General features: G+C 36.0%; 1 protein-coding gene across 4 annotated transcripts in view; it reads left to right on the top strand.

The window, feature by feature from the left end:
• Positions 1-19,328, top strand: part of DENND1B (DENN domain containing 1B) — a 152,959-nt gene that overhangs the window by 122,171 nt on the left and 11,460 nt on the right. For all 4 annotated transcript variants that reach the window (XM_071810295.1, XM_065842135.2, XM_065842134.2 and 1 more), the window contains 4 exons: positions 3,063-3,103; positions 3,922-3,990; positions 6,432-6,488; positions 7,293-7,403. In XM_071810295.1, coding sequence (XP_071666396.1) covers positions 3,063-3,103; positions 3,922-3,990; positions 6,432-6,488; positions 7,293-7,403 — 278 coding nt within the window. The remainder of the gene's footprint in view (positions 1-3,062; positions 3,104-3,921; positions 3,991-6,431; positions 6,489-7,292; positions 7,404-19,328) is intronic.

The raw sequence follows: 19,328 nt of genomic DNA, 5'->3' as shown, positions 1-19,328 counted from the left end.
CAGTGAAGAAATCAGAGTAATTTCCTGAATTTTAGAAGAAATTTGTTTTCTCCAGCAACTGTGTTACTCTAAAGAAAGAGGGAAATATTTAATGTTTTTATATAATCTCATAAAGAACAGTGGAAGTTTACCTTCTTCATAAATAAGAATATTAATCCTTGTGTTGTTTTCCTCAGTTGTGTTCACTGACAAGTGTTGTAACGCTTTTCACATTATCTAGCTTACAAAGTTAACCCATATAGAAGAGTGTGCGCTGAATCCATTGCTGAATATTACAGGATTATTGATTGCTGTCCTGTTAGACATTTATTGCAGCTGTATTGTTATTTGAGGTATCATATTTGCTATCAAAATATTGGCTCAAAACGTGCATGACAGCACAAATGCTGTTTTATGTAGTGCAGAAGCTTCCTCAGTAAATGGAGGTTATGTGATTTGAACAAATCCACTGAGTTGCATGTGGCAACTTTAGACCATCTTCCTCTGCAAGACTGCCCTGAAATGGGCACATTTACAGGGGAAAGGATTTGGCCCCCATGGAGAAATCATCAAGTTATGCAGAGCCATCTTCACCTTCTGTAAAATACCATTTTTATGCTCAGAGTACATAAATCCTTTTGTTCAAGATTTTCACTGCCTTCTTCTGCCTCTCTGTGTCTTCTGTTATGATCTAGCACGTAATTTTTTTTAATCGATTAAAGTGTGGTTACTTACACAGAGATTTAGGTATTTTCTACCTTTATGGGGTAACTTATGTGGCTCTGTAAACAGATTTTAGGCACTGAGCATCCAGTCTTCAGCTAGGTGGTGTCAGAATTCAGAGTTTGTTTGCTGGCTGCCGTAACACTGCACCAGAAGGTGGATGAAGCTGCTTTCTGGGCTGTGCTGTCTCACCTGGCGCTGCGCAGGAGGGGAGGCTTGGCTGGCCCTGCCTGCCTGCTTTTCAAGTCAGACAAGCTGTGTATTGCCAGGTTGTGGACAAATTGCTCAGGGCACTTATTCAGTATTTACATAACTGCTGTCTCATTATCGTTATGAAGTGCAGGGCTAACAATATGTATGCAATTGAAGGTGACATTTGGTGATGCTAATGGGGTAGAACTATGATCTCCTTTGCAGAGTTAACTCCCATCAACTTTATCAGGAAGCCCAAGGTTTTTAAAAAACGAGTGAAACCCAGCTTTCAGAAAAGTCACAGAAAGCTAATGTAAGCTACAAGCTGTTAAAAGGACAGGTGAATATATCCTTAGCTATAGAGAGTGTAATTTAAATATTACTGAATCAAATGGGAAATATTTCTCTAAGTAATCTCTTTTTTAATTTGCATTTTTCCACATATGTGAGCATAACTAAAAAAGTACAAAAATCTGGAAATCAGAGAATAAAATGTAGATTTTTTTTCTTTTTTTTTCCCCACTAAAGTGTTCAAAACTCATTTCCTTGTCACTATAAGTGAAAAGAAATTTGTCAGCCATCTTCATTACATTTTGACTTTGCGCTTAACGACTATAAGACAGTTAAACTTTTTGGTGATTTTCTATGATCTCATTTACTGTCTCTAGTAACTACTGAAGTCACAGGCTGAGACAGAGAAAGCTGAGGTGGGGAAGAAGTCCCTGATAAGGACAGCACAAGCCAGATGATAAATTAATACTGTTGATTAGAATTTGGAGTTATGAAATGTCATGTTAGAGAAAGTACATGTGGTTCATTGAAATTTCATTGACATACCAGCATGGTTAAATTTCACCTTATTACATGTTATTTGCATGTTACTTTCTCTAGCAGTTCCAGGGACCCAGAATGAAGAAGTAAAAAATTAGTCATTTTTGCTTTAGGTTGCTCTTTGATGTTCTTACTGGCAATAGGACCATAACGATCATCAGGTTCTCTCCTTTCTAAGCAAGCATTGCTTTGACTTGTGTCATTATTCCCGAGAGCTGGGCTGTATCAAAATTGCTTGTAAACAAGCTCGTGAAATGGGTGAAAGTGCCTGATCTGAGTATCAACAACTCCGTTCTTGCACCTCATTGAGAAATTTAGGAATACCTTTTACAGTGAGCCAGCTCATTTTCAGTGTGTTCTAGGAGAATGTTTTGGCTTTCCACCAGCCAGTGCAAGAATTTCAGCCAGGCCTAATTGACTGATTATTGCAAAGCTTAAGAAGTTTTGAGAACTCCCGTTAAAAGTCTGTAACGTCAAGGCTGTATCAGTATGATCCTTTCAAAATGGATTAACTCTCTGTTTGAATCTTCAGCATTCTTGTCAACACGAATGTCTGGTCTGGGGTTAGAAACAGCTCACGGTACCAGAGCATTCAGGTCACAGATGTGTCTCAAACTTTCTCAGGAAGTGGGGACCCAATATTTGGTGTTCAACTGAAACACTTCTGGGAATAGCACTCATTCCTTCAGCAAGTGCTTGGTTGAATTTAACCCTGTGCTTCATGGCCAGCTTAGGGACATGATGGTCCTCAGTAGTCCTACAGAAGCGAGTAGTTCTCACTTGCCTTTTAGAGGTTTTCCTTTGTGAAAGAAAGTAGACACAATTAATAATTTAAAATTATTTTTTCCATCACAGGGGTATATAGATGTGCCATAATCCTTAGACTTTTCTCTTGTTCATTTTCCTTGGGATGGTACCATCTGCAATCCATGCCATTTTTTACTAGAAAGTCTGCCCAGTGGGATCATTATACTTGAATAGAGTTCATTATATATCTTTCTTTCTTTCGAGTTGGTCTTTTTATTTATAGACTTTTAAGCAATATGTTACCTATTGTAGTTTTAATCTATCCTCAAAAAAACTCAGTGTGGTAAAAAGAAATAGTTTTACAAAGAAAACAGAAAACATTAAATGAGAGAGACCTGGGTATTTGTTTGTTTGTTTGTTTTTCTTATTGTACACATATTCTTGTCTTTAGGTTCCTTGTGTATCTGGGAAGAATGAAATTAATGAACAGTCTTCTAAGGGAATTTTTTATGCAGACTCTGACGAGGATTGAAACATTTTAAATGTTGAATGTATGTTTGATTTTATTTCATTTTATATTTTTATTTCAGGAAATTCAAGATCTTATCAGCAGTGGATGAATACAGTGAAGGTATAAACCTGGTTTTAAGTAATTATACTGGTCATCCTGTTCTTTAAATCTCTCCTTTTCTTTACATGTATGGAATGGTGAAAGTTCACACATTTGCAAGGAAAATACTTATTCTATGATAAATAAGATGTCTATGGTATATGCAATATGTATTTTCTTCTTTTTCTTGAAGATTTAAAAAAAAAAATCCCATACAGAAAACAAATGCCAAAACGCACAAGGTTTTTCTGTCTGTATAGTCATGGACTTCACTGCTTTCTGTATCACATTACATTCCATAACTGTGAATTAGGTGTGACAGTACAATTTGATATGAAGTTTATCACTTCTAGTAGATAGCCATTTCCTTAATACAGATTTGTGCAGTTTGGCTAGCAGAAGAGACCTTTGGTATAACCTTGTTATTCTGCCGGATTAGTAAAATATATTATTTTTGATTAAGAGAGTCCTTGTGTGATTAAACGAGATGGTTCTTGCTGTCAGGTCAAAGTATTTTTGAGTTGCATAATAAATATGATAGGAACACATGAAAAATAACCATAACTTCTGAATCGATTTTGCAATAGTAACAATGAATGAAGAATGAAAATACATCATTCTGTTAGAATGCATTGATAAATGTGTCAGCTGCAGTAGTGATGTCCTGTAACCCCTGTGTAGCTGCAGACAGCAGGTTGGGAGGAAACACAGCTGTGGTTATTCTTACTGACTTAACAGGAAGATTATTTTTTACAGCATGCTGTTTATTTTTCCTTGCTTTGTCTTAAGGTTTGATTTACATTAAAATGTCACTAAAAACTGTTTTTTGTGTATTTCAGAAAGGCGGTGCACTGATCAACACAGCAATGACCAAAGCCACTCCGGCTGTGAAAACAGCATATAAATTTGTAAGATCATCTATTTCAAATAAATAATACATAAAAATGCCACAACTTCCTACAACCTCTTATATTTCCTGAATACCTGAAAACCTAAGTATTTTATAAATGTATTGCAGAAAAGCATGGAATGGTTTTAGCTTTGTTTTCTTGTCTAACACTAGGATTTAGAGTTGATACAGAGACTTCCAGATAGCTTGTGCGTAACGACAGACATTTTCAAAACATCAGTGTGCTCTTTTTGTTTCAATCATAATACATCCTAGAAACTTATTTGCATATAATTTTGATATTTGATACACATCTATAAACTCTTCCTAATCTGGCGACAGCATGATTATGATATGAAAATGGGAATTCTCATTTGCACTAAAGTCCCATATCACAACACAGGCATTGCAATGAGCGTAAAACAGTTTGTAACTGTTACATTTTTATGTAATATAAATATAGTGTTATAGCATATAGTTATGTAGTAGGTAGTGTTAACGTGATGTAGAGATCTCTATTCGGAAGAGTTAAAGTTTGTGCTGGACAAATGCAGTCCTGGCTCACACAGATACAATTTAACTTTGGCACCAACTGCTGCACTATTGAAAAGATGTGATAAAGCATCACTAATCTGTGCAGCAGGTCTTTTCTGTCATCTGCTCTTTTAAAGATGATACTAGAATACTCATGTTTAACTGGATTTAATGCTTAGACTTCTGACCTTAAAAGATGTTGTTCTCAAAGACTGCCTAACCAGTAAAGCATGTGAAATTTTGCAGTATTATGCAGCATGGAAAAACAGCAATACCGTAAAATGAAGTGGGAAGTATTTTAAGGTCGCATTTTTAATATATGATAAAATACTTTTGGCTTCCTTTTTGCTTTTCCAAGTGTTTCACTAGTTGGAAGCATAATAAGTAGTCCTGAATCAATCAGTACATCAGTCTAAGCTAGTGTATTTTAAGTAAAGTTTTCAAACAGAATTTTTCATCTTGCATCAGTTGAAAAACACAGCGGTTGTGGAGAGAAACAGGTAAATAAATTAAATATATTTCATATTCATGGACTCATTTATAATTTAAAAAATGGTTCATTAACAGGTTATCTGCAAATTATTCTTTTTCAGTTTGTGCTAGCTTAGACTGTGGTTACATGATCTTCTCCCAGGCTTCAATTTTGATAATTATGTCCTTGATAATAAAGGTTCTTCAAAGTGAACTTCTGCGTATGCCAGGAAACACTGATAAATTTTCTGATGATATGTGTGTATAAGGTATTCATATTTATACCCCGTTTAATGTCATATGCTCTTGCCCTTTATGGAGCTTACAACTACAGAAATGAAATATGAATTTCTTAATTGCTAGCTAGCTGGTTGGTAGCCTTGAGTAATGTGCTCGGTACCATCCCTCAGAGTTAGAACAAAGCACTCCAAAATTCAAATGCTCTGAGCGTGGTCTGGAAAGTTTGAAGTGGCTCTCAGGTTCGCATCTGCTACATGGCACCCCATTGTGCTGTTATTGAGCTTATAGATGTGTGATTTAAGGATCAAAAAGACTCTTCTGACCTCTTGATTCAAGAAAATGGTTTTCTTTTTCTGAATTTCCGTGTACAGAAAGCCATAGAAAAATAGATGGTTTTCACATATATATGCCCTTGAATACGTTTTTAAAAATCATATTTTCAAGACAGCCTTGAAAACTTCCCTGTTTTTTCCTGTATTCATATGAGAAAGATACCTTTTCTTCTATTAGGGTTAGGGTTTTTGGTGTAGTCTTTACCCATCTTTTCTTCTACTTCCCCTCCCTCTACACCCCGCCTCTCTTTTTAATGGTTTTTAGCATAAATGTATGGTATTCTGTATTGATAATTCATTTCTCTATTGAAGAACATTCTTGGATGTTTTCTATGCAACAGTGATCCTTGGCTGCCTATTTTAATACACACAGGATTCTCCCCTAAATAGCAGCACGACACTGTTCAGCAACACTGGGCAAAATCTCCATCTGCATATGAAATCACTTCATTTCTCTTAAGATTGATGTTGTCCTGCAAGTTGCCAGACTGGAACACTGTAGCAGTCATCTTGAAAATCTGAACATTTTTCCAACATGCCTTACTGCTAAAATACCCTTTCAAATTTAAAGGGCCATTTCAAATAAAGGAGTGATATATATGACTGTTTTTAGCCCATCCTTAGTAATACTGGAGAATTTTTGAGTATGTATGTTTTCACAGCATTGCCATGCATGTAGTGAAAAAAAATCTTTAAATATACAGCAAAGTATGAATACATGAAATATACTGACAGTACATGTATGAAATCTGTGATAAAGGTTATTGCCTTTCTATATATCACCAGGTGTTTAAAAAAAAAGGTAAAGTATGGCATCATGAAGCATGTTCCATGATTACAGCCAATGTCTCATAGACCTACTTAAGTCGTTTTATTTTTCTAGGCAAAAAATCAGGCAAGGCAGGGAATAAGAGAAGTGAAGAGTAAGTTAAAACACAAGGTACGTAGTACACTTTTTACTTTCTTACATTGCTTCCTGTATCAGTTTGAAGCTTATACTTTACAAATCACATGAGCTTTGTGTTTTTAATGACTTTTGAAATATGCTTAGCCCTTTGTTCAACAATAGATTTTTCATAACGAGCCCTCTGGCAACTATCTGTCATTCTATGCATCCACTGAATAATCTCTTTATTGTTTGCATATTTTATCATAAAACAACAGAGGTCTTCAAAGGTACATTAACAGGATGTATGTTTTCATAAAGTTGATTGCTTTGATATCACAATCGAAGCCTTTGCTTCAAGCTGAGAATTTGAGATGGGAGAGTCTTACAGTATAATGTGTTTCAGAAGGTGTAGTTGTCCTTTCTGGTTTCATAAGATATGTGAACAATGGCAGTGTTTAAAAACAAAGACAGTTTCATTTTGCAAAAGCAGCATTGCAGAAATATCAGAAAAGATGTTTTAGGTATTTTGCAGCTGCTTTTCCCATTGAAAATTTTGTTTCCACTTAAGATTTTCTGTACGGAGAAGGAATCATTTTTAGATATATTTTATGAAATTTTAAGAAAACTTTCAAAAATATTTCCTAGACATTTGAACAATTCATCTTTTAAATGACAATGTTGATAATTCAGCTTCTTTAAAAGCTAAATTTGTTTTTCTTACTACAGATGGTATTTTCATGACAGTAATAGATTGTGGCAAGATAATTTTGAATGCATTCTGCATGCATAATATGGAGGGTACGTTTGCAGATAATGATTATAAATAAAGGAATTTGAATCTGTTTTGTTGCGTAGGAGAGTGAGGAAGAGTGTGGAACTTGCAGCACTGGTCGAGGACAGATTGCTCCTGTCTACATGTTGCATTATGAGAAAAGAGCAAACTCAGAAAAACGAAGACTGGCACAGGTAAGGCACCTGAAACTTCTGTTTGTATTCACATACATATGACAAAAATTGTTTGCCACTTACAGCAACTCATCTGATTAAGATTGGTTTACTGTCTGTGTTTAAATAGCGTGATTAAAAGGCTGCATTTCTAGAAATGCTGCTATACTGTCTGAATGGAGGAAAAATGCTACTTGTATTTCATCCCTGTTGAGGGGGGAAAAAACAGGAGATTTATACATATGGATCTGAGATTTAATCCTTAAACACTATTTTTCATAAAGCCTTCCCACAGCAAATACATTCTGGTCTATTCACAGGTCTGTGTTAAGCTATCTTTTTAGGTTTTTGTCGTGAAGCGCAATAATTTTGTATTTCTAATAAATTTATTTGGCAATCATGTGGCCTTCAACCTTGCTCAGATAGCTATGATTTATATTATTAATAAGTCAGGTAGTTAATACGGTGCCAGTCTCTTGTCCTTTTATTCTCCTATGCTTTCTAGTTTTCATTTTAAGTAACAGGTGTTCTATCTCAACTTTCACCAGTGTTTTAATGTCTGTGGATTCATTTTGACAGTTTTGTTTCAAAGATAACAATAAAATAGTTTTTGTAACAGTTTGTTCCTGGGAATAAATGCCTGCATCTGTACATATTTTAGTGTGTGGGTGTATATTTTCACACTATATTGTTATTGCATATTTTTAATAGATATAATTAATGTTTATGTATTGATTTTTAATGCATATCTTTCACTCATATGAGAATTAAGTGTGCAAATTCAGTCCAGCTGATCTAACAGCATTCAGTTTTTTACTTCAAATATTGCAGTAAAAAAATCTGAATTGTCAATTTAATCAATTTGATTTTGAATTAGTTATCTGTAATAAATAAAGTTTGTAAAATTTAACATAGAACAGATGCAAATTATTGCTAAATAATGCTGAAATGGTATATTAGTATCAAGTCATTACTCATAATAGGTTTATAAATAATATGAAGACTTTCTTCTTTACTTATTTTGGCAGATTTTACTTTGTACATGTTTTCATGATCTCACAAAGCCAATGATATAAACTGTGTGCCTTCAGTATAGTTTTATATACAGACAGCTGTGGTACCTGCATTCTTTCAGGAACTTGTGTACAGTAGATTTTCTTCACTGAGTATCAGAAGAGAAGGTAGACAATTCTAAATGTATGAATATACACCTCTAATGGTAATAAGATGAATGCTTCTTAAAATATTTGTTTCTAATAGATAACTATCATTTTAATATATAGCACCAAAATAACTTGATAATGTGAGGTACTAAAAGCCTTTAATGCTTTATAAACCAAACATTCACAGATTAGTGTAGGTGAATCTACAGTTATATGTATCTGTGTAAATACATAACACAAATCTACTCTTGTAGACAGTGAATTTTTATAGACTGCTTTTATTAAAGAAATCTGCCGTACTGTACTGAGATGGTAGTGCTGCCTACTGCTAGACACAGGAGTGTAAGGATATAAAGGAATATAGTTCACCTTGGCACAATTAAACATTTCTTTTGAAGGCCCATGTTTGGACAGAACAATTTAGCTTCTGTGTTCTTGTGTCCATACAGCCATGTACTGCAAAATCCTTTAATATCATTATGGCTGTTTCCACCAGTCGTCTTTCAGTTTTGAAAACAGAGCAGGGGGAGTGCCTGTCGGTCCATGGTTTTGCACGTGCATGTTTATGTATGTATACACACACATGTGTCTAAATCTATGGATAGAGGGTTTGTTTGCTAGCGAAGCTGATGAATAAAAGCCCCACGTTTTTGCCCCACTGCAAACTGCAGGTCCCTTGTCTTCTCCCCAGCTCTTGTCCCCAATGCCATGGGAGCCCCATGGGCATAAGGAGCAAATGGTGATCGCTCCCTAAGAACCCCACAGTTTCCTTCACCTCTCACAGTTCCCACGTTTTCCTCCTCTACAAAAGAAATCAAACCAGAATATTTGTAGAAAATAATAGTCTACCGCTGCTACTCTTGTTTTTATTTTTGTTCTTGGTAAGTATTTGAATAAGGTAACATAAATACAAGTTCTTTATGAATAGTTGGTGATTTTAAACTTTACGTCCAAATAAAAATATGCATTTTTATTCACAAGTGCATGTGTATGAGATCTACTACTGAATCTGCCATTTAAAAGAAGTGAATTTCACAGATTGCTATTGTCAGGTTTAATCCTTTTTTTCTTTAACTCTTTATCCTGCAAATGAGCCTTTCCACCCAGATTTCTAAAATGCTGCCTATGAGTGTCTATAGCAGTATAAGCGTAGTGCTAACATGCAGTTCATGCACTTTGATGTATATTTGAAGTAAGGACCATGTATTGATTAATATGCAATATCAGTGTATTTGAATATCCCCCCAAAACCTAAACAAAAAAACAAACAAAAGAGAGTGATTGCTTTTAATGGTGATTTTGCTTGCAGACAAGAGGCACCTCTGCACTTTATCTCTTCCATACTGAAACACTTAAAATCTTTTAAGTATAATGTATTTGGTGTTACATTTTATATCATGTTAGATGCATGCATTGAGATTTTCATTCTTCACTTCTTGGAAACAGTTAAACATAAATAGTAACTAATAGTTACCTGAGATGCTGTAAAACATTTATTTCAAAACATTACGTATGATATGAAAGTTTGCATCACTATAAAAGATCATTTTAATAATTGGTTTATAACAGGCTTTTGGGGTCTGGGAGAATGTTTCCTTTACAATAGGAAGTGGATCTGCCTTTACCCCAACAAATAGTATTTTGTATGTGGGCCTGCTAATTAGTACGGTTATTTCCTGTTTTGTTGATGAGGCTTTAATAAATGTCAAGAGTACAGCCATGAAGATCTCCCAATTAGGCTTTGCATTTGTAAAACCCAACCCCTTTGCTTTTGTGTGAAGATGACAGTTCCAACTGCAGCCTCAGCCTAACAGGGCTCAGGGGAGAGGATACTTCTCTGGTTTTATTGAAAACAGGGCCAGTTTGGCCCAGGGAGAATATCAGCGCTGGTCACAGTGCAGAGCTGCTTTTAACAGTGAATATTTACTAAGCTTTATCACTGCTGTCATAGTGGTTTTATTATATTTTTTTTGCCAGATCAGCAATAGACTTTAAAAAAATTAACAATAAATCAAAAGAAATTATAGCATGTAAAATAGCTGTCAAAAGCTAATCGGAGGATAAATAATTAAATGTGTTATTGCAAACTGTAGTGATCAGCTTGCTCTCCTATTATTTGCATTTTGAAAATCTTTCCTAAAACAAAAAGAAAATAGTAACAGGACCACGCTCAAGTGCCGGTGTGTACGCGCGTGCACACACACACAATCTTTGCCCAAGATGAATTATTCTCTCTCTGTAATATTCATGTGAGCTTGCTCTTGCTTAGGTTAGCTCTTCTAGGCTTTTTTTATGTGTGCGAACTTAACTATATTGCAAGTCAACATTAACAGATGGATTGCCCTAAGCAAGGGAAAACCACAACAAAAAAATCTAGTGAAAGTGGAGGATTGAAGCTTTTTATTGTTAAGCCTTATTAAAACCTTGGCATGTGCGCTGTTGTTAACTGTTTGATGCCTAGAACTAATATCTGTCTCTGGTTTGTTTTATCTCCTACGTTAATTAAGTATGTAGAAGATATAAGAAATTGCCAGCTAAACTTTTTGAAATAAACATCGATGCAGACATGAGATTGCTGCACTCTGTTTGCAGTATCTTGCCAGTGATGTTGCTCAGTTCTTTAACTATTGATGAGGGGAGGTATGGTAGTGCAGGTATTAGACTACTGTGCATTCAGGTTTGGCATGCTCTATTTTAATTCTGTTTCATTATATGCTCCAAGCTTAACACTTTAAATGCTCATATATCGGAGAAACTGAGTGAACTACTTTCCATGACTTTGCAGGATGTTACTAGTGTCTAAGAAGGCTTTAAAAATGCTTTTGCATAAGACAATAAAAGCCAAGTCGGACTAAACTTTTTTCGTAGTATTCTTGAAGAGAAGAAAATGACCATTTTTAATTTTTTTAAAGCATACTACAGATGTAGCTTTTGCAGTTTTATTGCAGTATATCATAGTAACTAGACAATTAATTCAGCTTGCAGCAAGTGTACTTGGCTTCTGTTCAACAAAGGTAGCAAGTGTCAGGCAGGAAGATGTGTTCAGAATAACCTTACCTTCAGGAGTGCCCCATTTATAAGTAGCCCTACAATGGCCGCTAAAATAAATGACATAATTATTAGCTACAAAGGGCTTCCAGTAACTGATTACCCTCCTAACCTGAAAAAGGTGGTGAGAGTGGGCTATTCTGAAGAGTTTTGTTTTTGTTTTGGGGAGCATAAAAGAGGAGAAGAAATGGTTGTGCAAATGCAGTGCTGAATATACATGTTGTGTGTGAGGAGCCCCTTTAAGAAAACAAAAATTAAAAAAATCCCATAGACAACCCCGCAATAATTTCAGAAATGTAAAAACTCTGATTAAGGGCTTTCACCTGTATTTGGATTCAGATAATATGCTTGAGAGTACATCTATGCCTAGCGTCCACAGATAATACTGGTTATATAGCCAGAGGTATCTTCTACTCTCATTGACTAAAATATTACAAATTGACAGCTGTCACAAACAGTAACAGAAAGTTTTTAATGTAAATCATGTTTGTGTCTGTAAAGTATAGTTTTGAAGTAAGCTTTGGTCAATTAGTAAATTCTGTTTCTTTAGCTAATGTGGTGCAATTTGAAAATGTTGTAGATATCATTAGCTTACTTTAAATTGGAGAAAAATCTTTTGTCTTGGTGTGTCAAATAAGATCTCTTCATTCTGCAAAACAGTCAGATTTCCTTTTAATTAAAAATTAATAAGCCAGGCAGCAAAAATTCAAATTGTAGATTACGAGAGTGCCCTCTCGTGGCTGCAATACTTTTCTGAAGTAGTGCAGGCACACATGTAGCCTCTGCCTTGTATTAACATCGCTTTTTACAACAGAAGACCTCTTAGAAATCAAGCAGTACTTCCTTTTTGGTGTTTGGTTTGGGTTTTTTTAGTAATTGTTGGAAAGATTATCTGGATTTTGTGCAACTTAAACATTTACATGCTTTCAGGTACCATGCATAATTTTATCTTCAGGAATATGCACTATCAAGTAGAGGTATAATTACAAAATCATTCAAACCTCCCCTCCTACAAGGAGATAGTAGATACTGCCTCTGAACAGTGGATGACTTCAATTTAGTCACATTTAAAGAAAAAAAAAAAACACAATATTATAAGTTTATCAAGCTTTTTTCATTTCAATGTTTTTATTAGTGTGAGCTCTTGCCTCTTCTCTACCTCGATCTCTTCTCACCATGATTTTAAGTGTAGGACTGTTCCAAGGCTCCTCAGCAGAGTTCTGCCATTCATTCTACACCAGTGTAAACCTCATGGCTGGCTGTTCTTTGAGTTTTGCAGTAGACATCACTTGAGACATCTCTCTATTAATTGCCATCCTTCTATTAAAAATAAAAACAAAAAAAGGTAATAGTCAGGAAATCTTTCTGGAATTCTTTGTTACCCTGTGGGCGTTTTGTGGAATGCTTGTTTGTTGTTTTGTTTGTTGTTTTTTTTTTCCGGGCAAATTCATCAGCACTGATTTATCCTACTGAGAGAGACATTTAGACAGGCAAAAAGTTTGCAGTTGCTTTTTCTGGCTATTATTCTCACCTATTTTAGCAGGCAGGCTTTCTGGGTGTCTTTCTTCTACAAATAAATGAACCGTGCTTGTATGTCTACCAAGGTTTCTTTTTACTGAAGGATCTGTAAGAAGAATGCTATTTGACAAAGTACCTGCAAAACGGGATGAAACTTTCTGTCCTTAGTATTTAATTGAAATAACCAGATTAATTTTATCAGCAGGAGAATTTATTAAGATCTTAATGTAACAGTGATATCTTCTGTGTTCCATGGGTCACGTTTTGGCTGCACCTAACCAGAACAGGGAGCCAGAGGAGCTGTCGGCCAGTGTTTGGGACCTGCATCCCAGCTTCCTTGTTGCTTTTGCCTTCTGACTTGAAAGTTTGGAGAACACAACCTTATTTCTAAAACTTCAGCTCTAGTACCATATGTTCCCTAACCTATTCTCTCTCTCTCTAATCCTGTAGCTAACAGGATAAAGAAATGAATAAAGAAGTTTGATTAAAGTTTACCTGAGGGCAAAAGGAGACAGAAGTAGAAAAAAACAGGGAAAGCCTTTCCTGCAGCGATCTCAGCATCTCTGAATGTGGAAGACCAGACTCAATCCATCTAATTTTAGACACCCCTGAAATGCTGAAGTTGGCACCAGCTCTACCTTTGGCTCTTTCCACAGAAAGTGGAGAGAGGGGCATGGCCAAAACCAACTCAGCCCACCTAGAATCTAGATTGCATCATGATGATGCCAGCGTCCTGATGGTGCCTCCTTCCTGCTGTTTATTGTCCAATTTAGGACCTAAAATGTCCAAAATTAGTGAGGACCACCCAAAACCAAGTGCCATCCGTGGTCCCCAGCACCTTGTAAAGAAAGACCTTTTTTATTGAACAGAGGACACTTACTGGTGTCAAACAGGAGGAGGGACTCCTCCTTGCTAATTCTTCTGGTTGGGAGCCTTAGACAGAAATGTGCTTGGAGTCAATATTTCTGTTTCTAAGACACAGTCTTTTTTTCCTTGCAAATGTGATTAGTCTGTTTTCATGCTTCATACAGAGCTTCCCTGAAGTAGGCTCTTCTACTGTCTGTAGGTCTGATGGACAGAGTTCAGTTCTACTTAGGTTTTATCTGTCTAAAGTTCTGTGACACTTGGTGTTTTCCATTAAATCTTAAAGCCTGAAGTTATATCATGTTTGTGTTTAGCATCACATCCACTTCATACATTTAACTTCAGTGTTTTCAGTAAGTTTTCCTTTGAAAATGTCACATGTGATCTGCAGACAGCACTTTCAGCAGTGATTTTAACATGTGGCAGTTCTGCTGATGTAACAATATGATACACATTTTAACAGAAGGTTTAATTTAACCATTAATCTCTGTTTCAGACAGACGAACAGGGTTTACGGCTGCTCTGATTCACTGAAGTCACACACTATGCGCCCCAATCACTTCCAGTTCTCTTGACTTCTCTGGTGCCTCAAAAACATGTTCCTTTTTCTGCATTTGTGTATATGGACAGTCACTAGTTTTTCTTTTGTGATATGCATCCCCCTTGTCATCTTGCTCCTCCTTCCACTGTGACCCCCTCAACCCTCCATTCCATCATTACTCTAATCATTGAGTAAACCTAGGGCATTAATAACCATCAAAAAGGGAAGATAAGTGATATTTTTATTTCTTAGTTTTTGTAAATGGAAATTCTACCTGGTGAGTCTGATTCTTAAAATCATCCACAAAAATAACTCCATAAAGAAGACTTTTTTCTTAAAGAGCTGCTCGCTTTAGTTGCTGCAAGTAGCACTGAAAATCTCTGCATCCTCTTTTAAAAGACACTTCTGCTTGCTGCCAATTAGAGGGAAGCCCGGCTGCTTTTGGATGGCGTGTTCTTTGCAGCTTGGATGACGTGTGGCGTGGTGCCACAGTTTGTCAGCTGAAAATGGCCATTTTTGCTAAGAATAGCCTGTGTGCCATGGAGAAGGGCGGGCAAGATCCAGCTGTCTGGAGATGGTCTCTGCCGGTGGGCAGCGTGCGGGCCAGCTCTGCTGCGGAGGGGCAGGAGGTGGTACAGGCTTCCTGAAGGAAAAACCGTCTGTGATTCTTAAGAGAAAATGGAAATTTATTTGCTGTTTTGGGGAAAAACACAACATTCCTGAAAAGTATTTGCAGAAGCGTGCTTAATCCTTAAAAATCGAAAGCAGTGTTAGAGAATTCTCAAGTATTAGCTGTGTTCAGGAGCGTAGCATACTTAAAAGGTGGGAAGCTTAGAGTTTGTTAATTTTTCACCACACTAATTCAGAACATAATTATAATGTGCTATAAGTGACTAAGTATCTCAACAAATACCATCCTTACTTACAGTAAATCTTACCTCAGCATGTATATTAATGTTCCCTTTAACTTTGCAGAAGTCAGTGGAGATCTCTTGTGGCGTTACAGCTTATGTGTCAGCTCAGAGTGTTGTGCCCATACTCTTCTGTACGCATTTCTGGTTGTTTATGTCTCTAAACAGATTTTTGGGTATTTCCTGCTCTTGCATGCTTTTTATTGTCACAGAAAAGGATTTCTTTCTGTGACTGCAAACCTGCCTTATTGTGGATCTCTGTTTTCCCATCGTTTTAATTAAGAGGATCTCAGAATTGATGATACTTTTGTCTCATGGCGTACAGCTGTGGATGTTTCCAACCACTTAATGTTCTTTCAAATGTATCATCTATATGTCTAAATTTGTTAAAGCAGCTATCGTTTCTATCCAAGGAAGAATGAAAGGTGTTTTTATTTAACCTTAATAGCATTTAAATTATCTTAGTCATGTGTTATAATAATAATTTAAAAAAAAATAAAAGCAAATGTGGCATATTAGATAATATCTGTTTTATCCAGGACAACTTTTCTGATATCAGAGCATTATTTTTGTGAGGCATCATTAACTTGTGCTGCCTTCTGTGAGTAAAATCACACAAATAATTTTTCGAAGGGATCATTTCCAGAAATTAATCCAGAATTATTGCTTGCATCTATCCTGATCTGGTGTCCATGTAGCTAATTGGTATCTCTAGCACTCCTTTAAGCTTGTAGTGGGTTGTACCATGTCCCAGAAAAAGAAGGACATTGAAGAACAGAAAAATAAGAAACTGCCCTTTTTTAATCTCTTTACTTTCCCTCTTCCCCCATCAGTCTCAGCTCTTATGGAGTCTAATATGAAGTATTTTTACTGTGATTCCATTTTCCATTGCTTTATGTTGCAGTCTTTAACTGGAAAGGAAAGCAACAGATTGTGCTTAATGAGAAAGTTTGATTGAGAGATCTTGTACTTCCCTACTGGAGGTAAAGCTACAGTTACATCTGTGATTGGGTTGTAGAGGAGAATAGGTAAAATAAAATACTGAATCATAAATAATATCAGACTTGTATTTATTTTGCTTTCTCCTACTGATTGAATAATCTTCAGGTTTTTAAGAAAAGGAAACAATGCTTCATAGATGTAAACCATAGTAGGTATTTTTCCTTTCCTGAAACTTTATATGTGTTGATGTATTGAGTAGCTGGTAAATGTGAAATTATGTATGTGCTGCCATTTATCAAAATATTATTTGTTTCTCACTTTGAGGACAATTAATAGCAGCAGCTGTGTTAAACTTCCTGCCTTAGTATCGATCACTAAGCACTCATTCCGGAAAGCGGTGCTTCTGAAAGGTCTAGCATTAAATAAAAGGCTGACATTTCAAAGATTGACTTTCATGACCAATCAAGAATGTAACCATCTTACATTTAAATCCCTTAGCATTCATGTATTTTGTCTACATTTTCATGCCAAAGCAGTACATTTTGTGTGGCTACCAGCAAGCAGAAGAGAATAGTTTGAGGACCTATTATCACTTTGTTTGGTTCTACTCCAGTTTATACAGTCAGAACCTTTTTCTGGTTTCAGTGATCAGCATTTACCATAGCTGTATAGGTAGCAGAGCATTTCATTTGCCTGCCTGCACACCTTCCTGTGTAACCTCATCTAGGTGTTCCTGCTCCAGTGGGGGGATGTAGTTTTGAGGTCCCTTCCAGTCCCTGACATTCTGTGATTTCGTGATTTGGCAGAATGAGATTTTGAAACAGGACAAGAACGAAAGAGGACATATATGATGTATACAAAAAGGATGTATATCCCCACACCAGCCACACTTGTTCCTTCGCTGTACTTTACGCACAGGCTTGATGGTTCAACAGTGGCTTATAGAGAGTGAGAGAGTGTTGTGCTTAAATGTGTTGAACCTCTTATGTTCTGAGCAGGATGGGAGACGGATTCTTGAGATGCAGTGTGCCTGATGGTGAGAAAAATGTGAAATAGCAAAAGAATCCTTGTTCATGTCTGATACGAAGTAGATACGTGAAATAATAGATTGATTATGTGAGCAGAACTAGTTGGAAGAAGCAAAACAAACAATTGAGTAATTTAAGTTTGTTGCTTCATTTTATAGAAAAAAAATGACAGCAGTCTATTAAGACTTTATAAAGTTCTGGTGCAGCAAGAAAGGAGTGTTACCATACCATTTCTTGCGGCAATAAATTTAAATGGTCTGGTTGTTATTAGAATGCTGATCAGGAAGGAAACAGAAGTCTGTCCTTTTTTCATAAAAAGGTTACACACTTCAAAATGCAGAAAAGACAGAAATTAAAAGCTTAAATAACTGCAAACAGCAGGGTACGTCAGTAATGGAAGGACTTCTTAAATGACTTTGACAGCTTTTGCAGGTGCACGTACTATGTCACTTTGCCTAGTGGAGCATTGAAAACGATTTATGGTTCTCCTTTTGGAATTTATTAAGAGTTTCTTTCTTTCTTTTTCTTTCTTTGCAAAGTAGTCTGGGCACACCCCTCCTTTGCAGTCATTTTTATTACAGCTCCTAGAGGAAAGTCACCTATTCAAAAACATGTGTTGCTTGTTGTCTCCGTGGCGAGCTCACAGAGCCGTAAACTCTGGAGAATGTTGTTATTTACAGCCAGATACTTTCCTTCCCCTTTTGCTTTTTTTTGTGTTTGGATGTAAATCCTGTTTTGGTTGGTTTAGTTCTGGAAAGTCTTCCTGTATAATTTTGTAGCCCTAAGCATTTAAAATGGTAACAAAAATACTATTTCAAAAAGAGATTCTGACCATTAGGAACTAGTAAGTTTTGGGTTTTGGGGGAGTGTATCAACACATGCTCTGTTATATTCTGTTAGATGGTGTTATTCTTGCTTTCTCTAACACCCTTGCATAACACTGTTTGTAGATGCTCTGAGGGGCCACTGCTATGCCTGTGGTGTTCACTGATTCTAATTAATTTTATGCAGTTCCTATTTCTCATGCACAACCTTTCTATTCTTCTTTTTCCTTTTCCTTTTATCTTTTAACTTTTTTCCTTTTCCTTTTTTTTCCTTTTCTTTATTTCTTGATTTTCTCATTTTGAAACTTGCCATCTATGCTCTTTGAAACATTCTTTATTATTTCAACAAATCAGTGAGTGTTATCTTGTGGGATTTTATTCCATTGACAGTGAATCTATCTAGAGATAAGGAAGTGTTGCATTTGGGTTTGTTTTCTGAAACTTCTGAACATTTTGAAAGAATCTACTTTCCTGCAAAATTTTGTCTTTACATTAGTTGTAGTAAATGTGATGGCAGCATCGAATTCTGATGCAAATTTGAAGAAAGTGAGACAGAGACAGGGTTTTGCTCTCCAAAGTCAGTTCCAGGGTTAATGCAGTGAATGTTGTGGCAGAATTTTCTTGGGGAAGTAGTGAATTCCAGTGTTATAGAAACCAAGTATTTTAATTGTCCTAGTGAAGATAAATACTTAAAGCAGCAGCAGTGACTGTAGTTGTGGCAGTAATCAATAAGATAACCAATTAACAATATGAATTAAGAGAGAGTCATTAACTTCCCTTCAGTTACAAGCAGGGATATTACAAAACTGATGGGAATGACACAAAGAACTTACAAAACTAGTAAAAATATCAATAGTTTGTCTCTCTTGTGCTCATTATGAAGCTTAGTTTGGGTTCTTTCGGAATTTTTAACAGTCTAATAATTCTCTTGTTTTCTATCAACTGTTAACTTGGATTAACACATTAAGAACCACATGTTTCCTCTTTGTGGATGAAGAGCTATAGAAAGTGTTATCCAAACTTGCTGCTTTAATTAGATTGTCTCTTGTTGAACAAGAACAAATCTATCAGGCTATAAAGAGTGAACATTGAGACGTTCCTGACAAT

The sequence above is a fragment of the Patagioenas fasciata genome, chromosome 6, assembly GCF_037038585.1.
Source record: "Patagioenas fasciata isolate bPatFas1 chromosome 6, bPatFas1.hap1, whole genome shotgun sequence".
NCBI lineage: Eukaryota > Metazoa > Chordata > Aves > Columbiformes > Columbidae > Patagioenas > Patagioenas fasciata.
The sequence above is the reverse complement of the archived record's forward strand: the minus strand, read 5'-3'. Positions and strand labels throughout refer to the sequence as shown.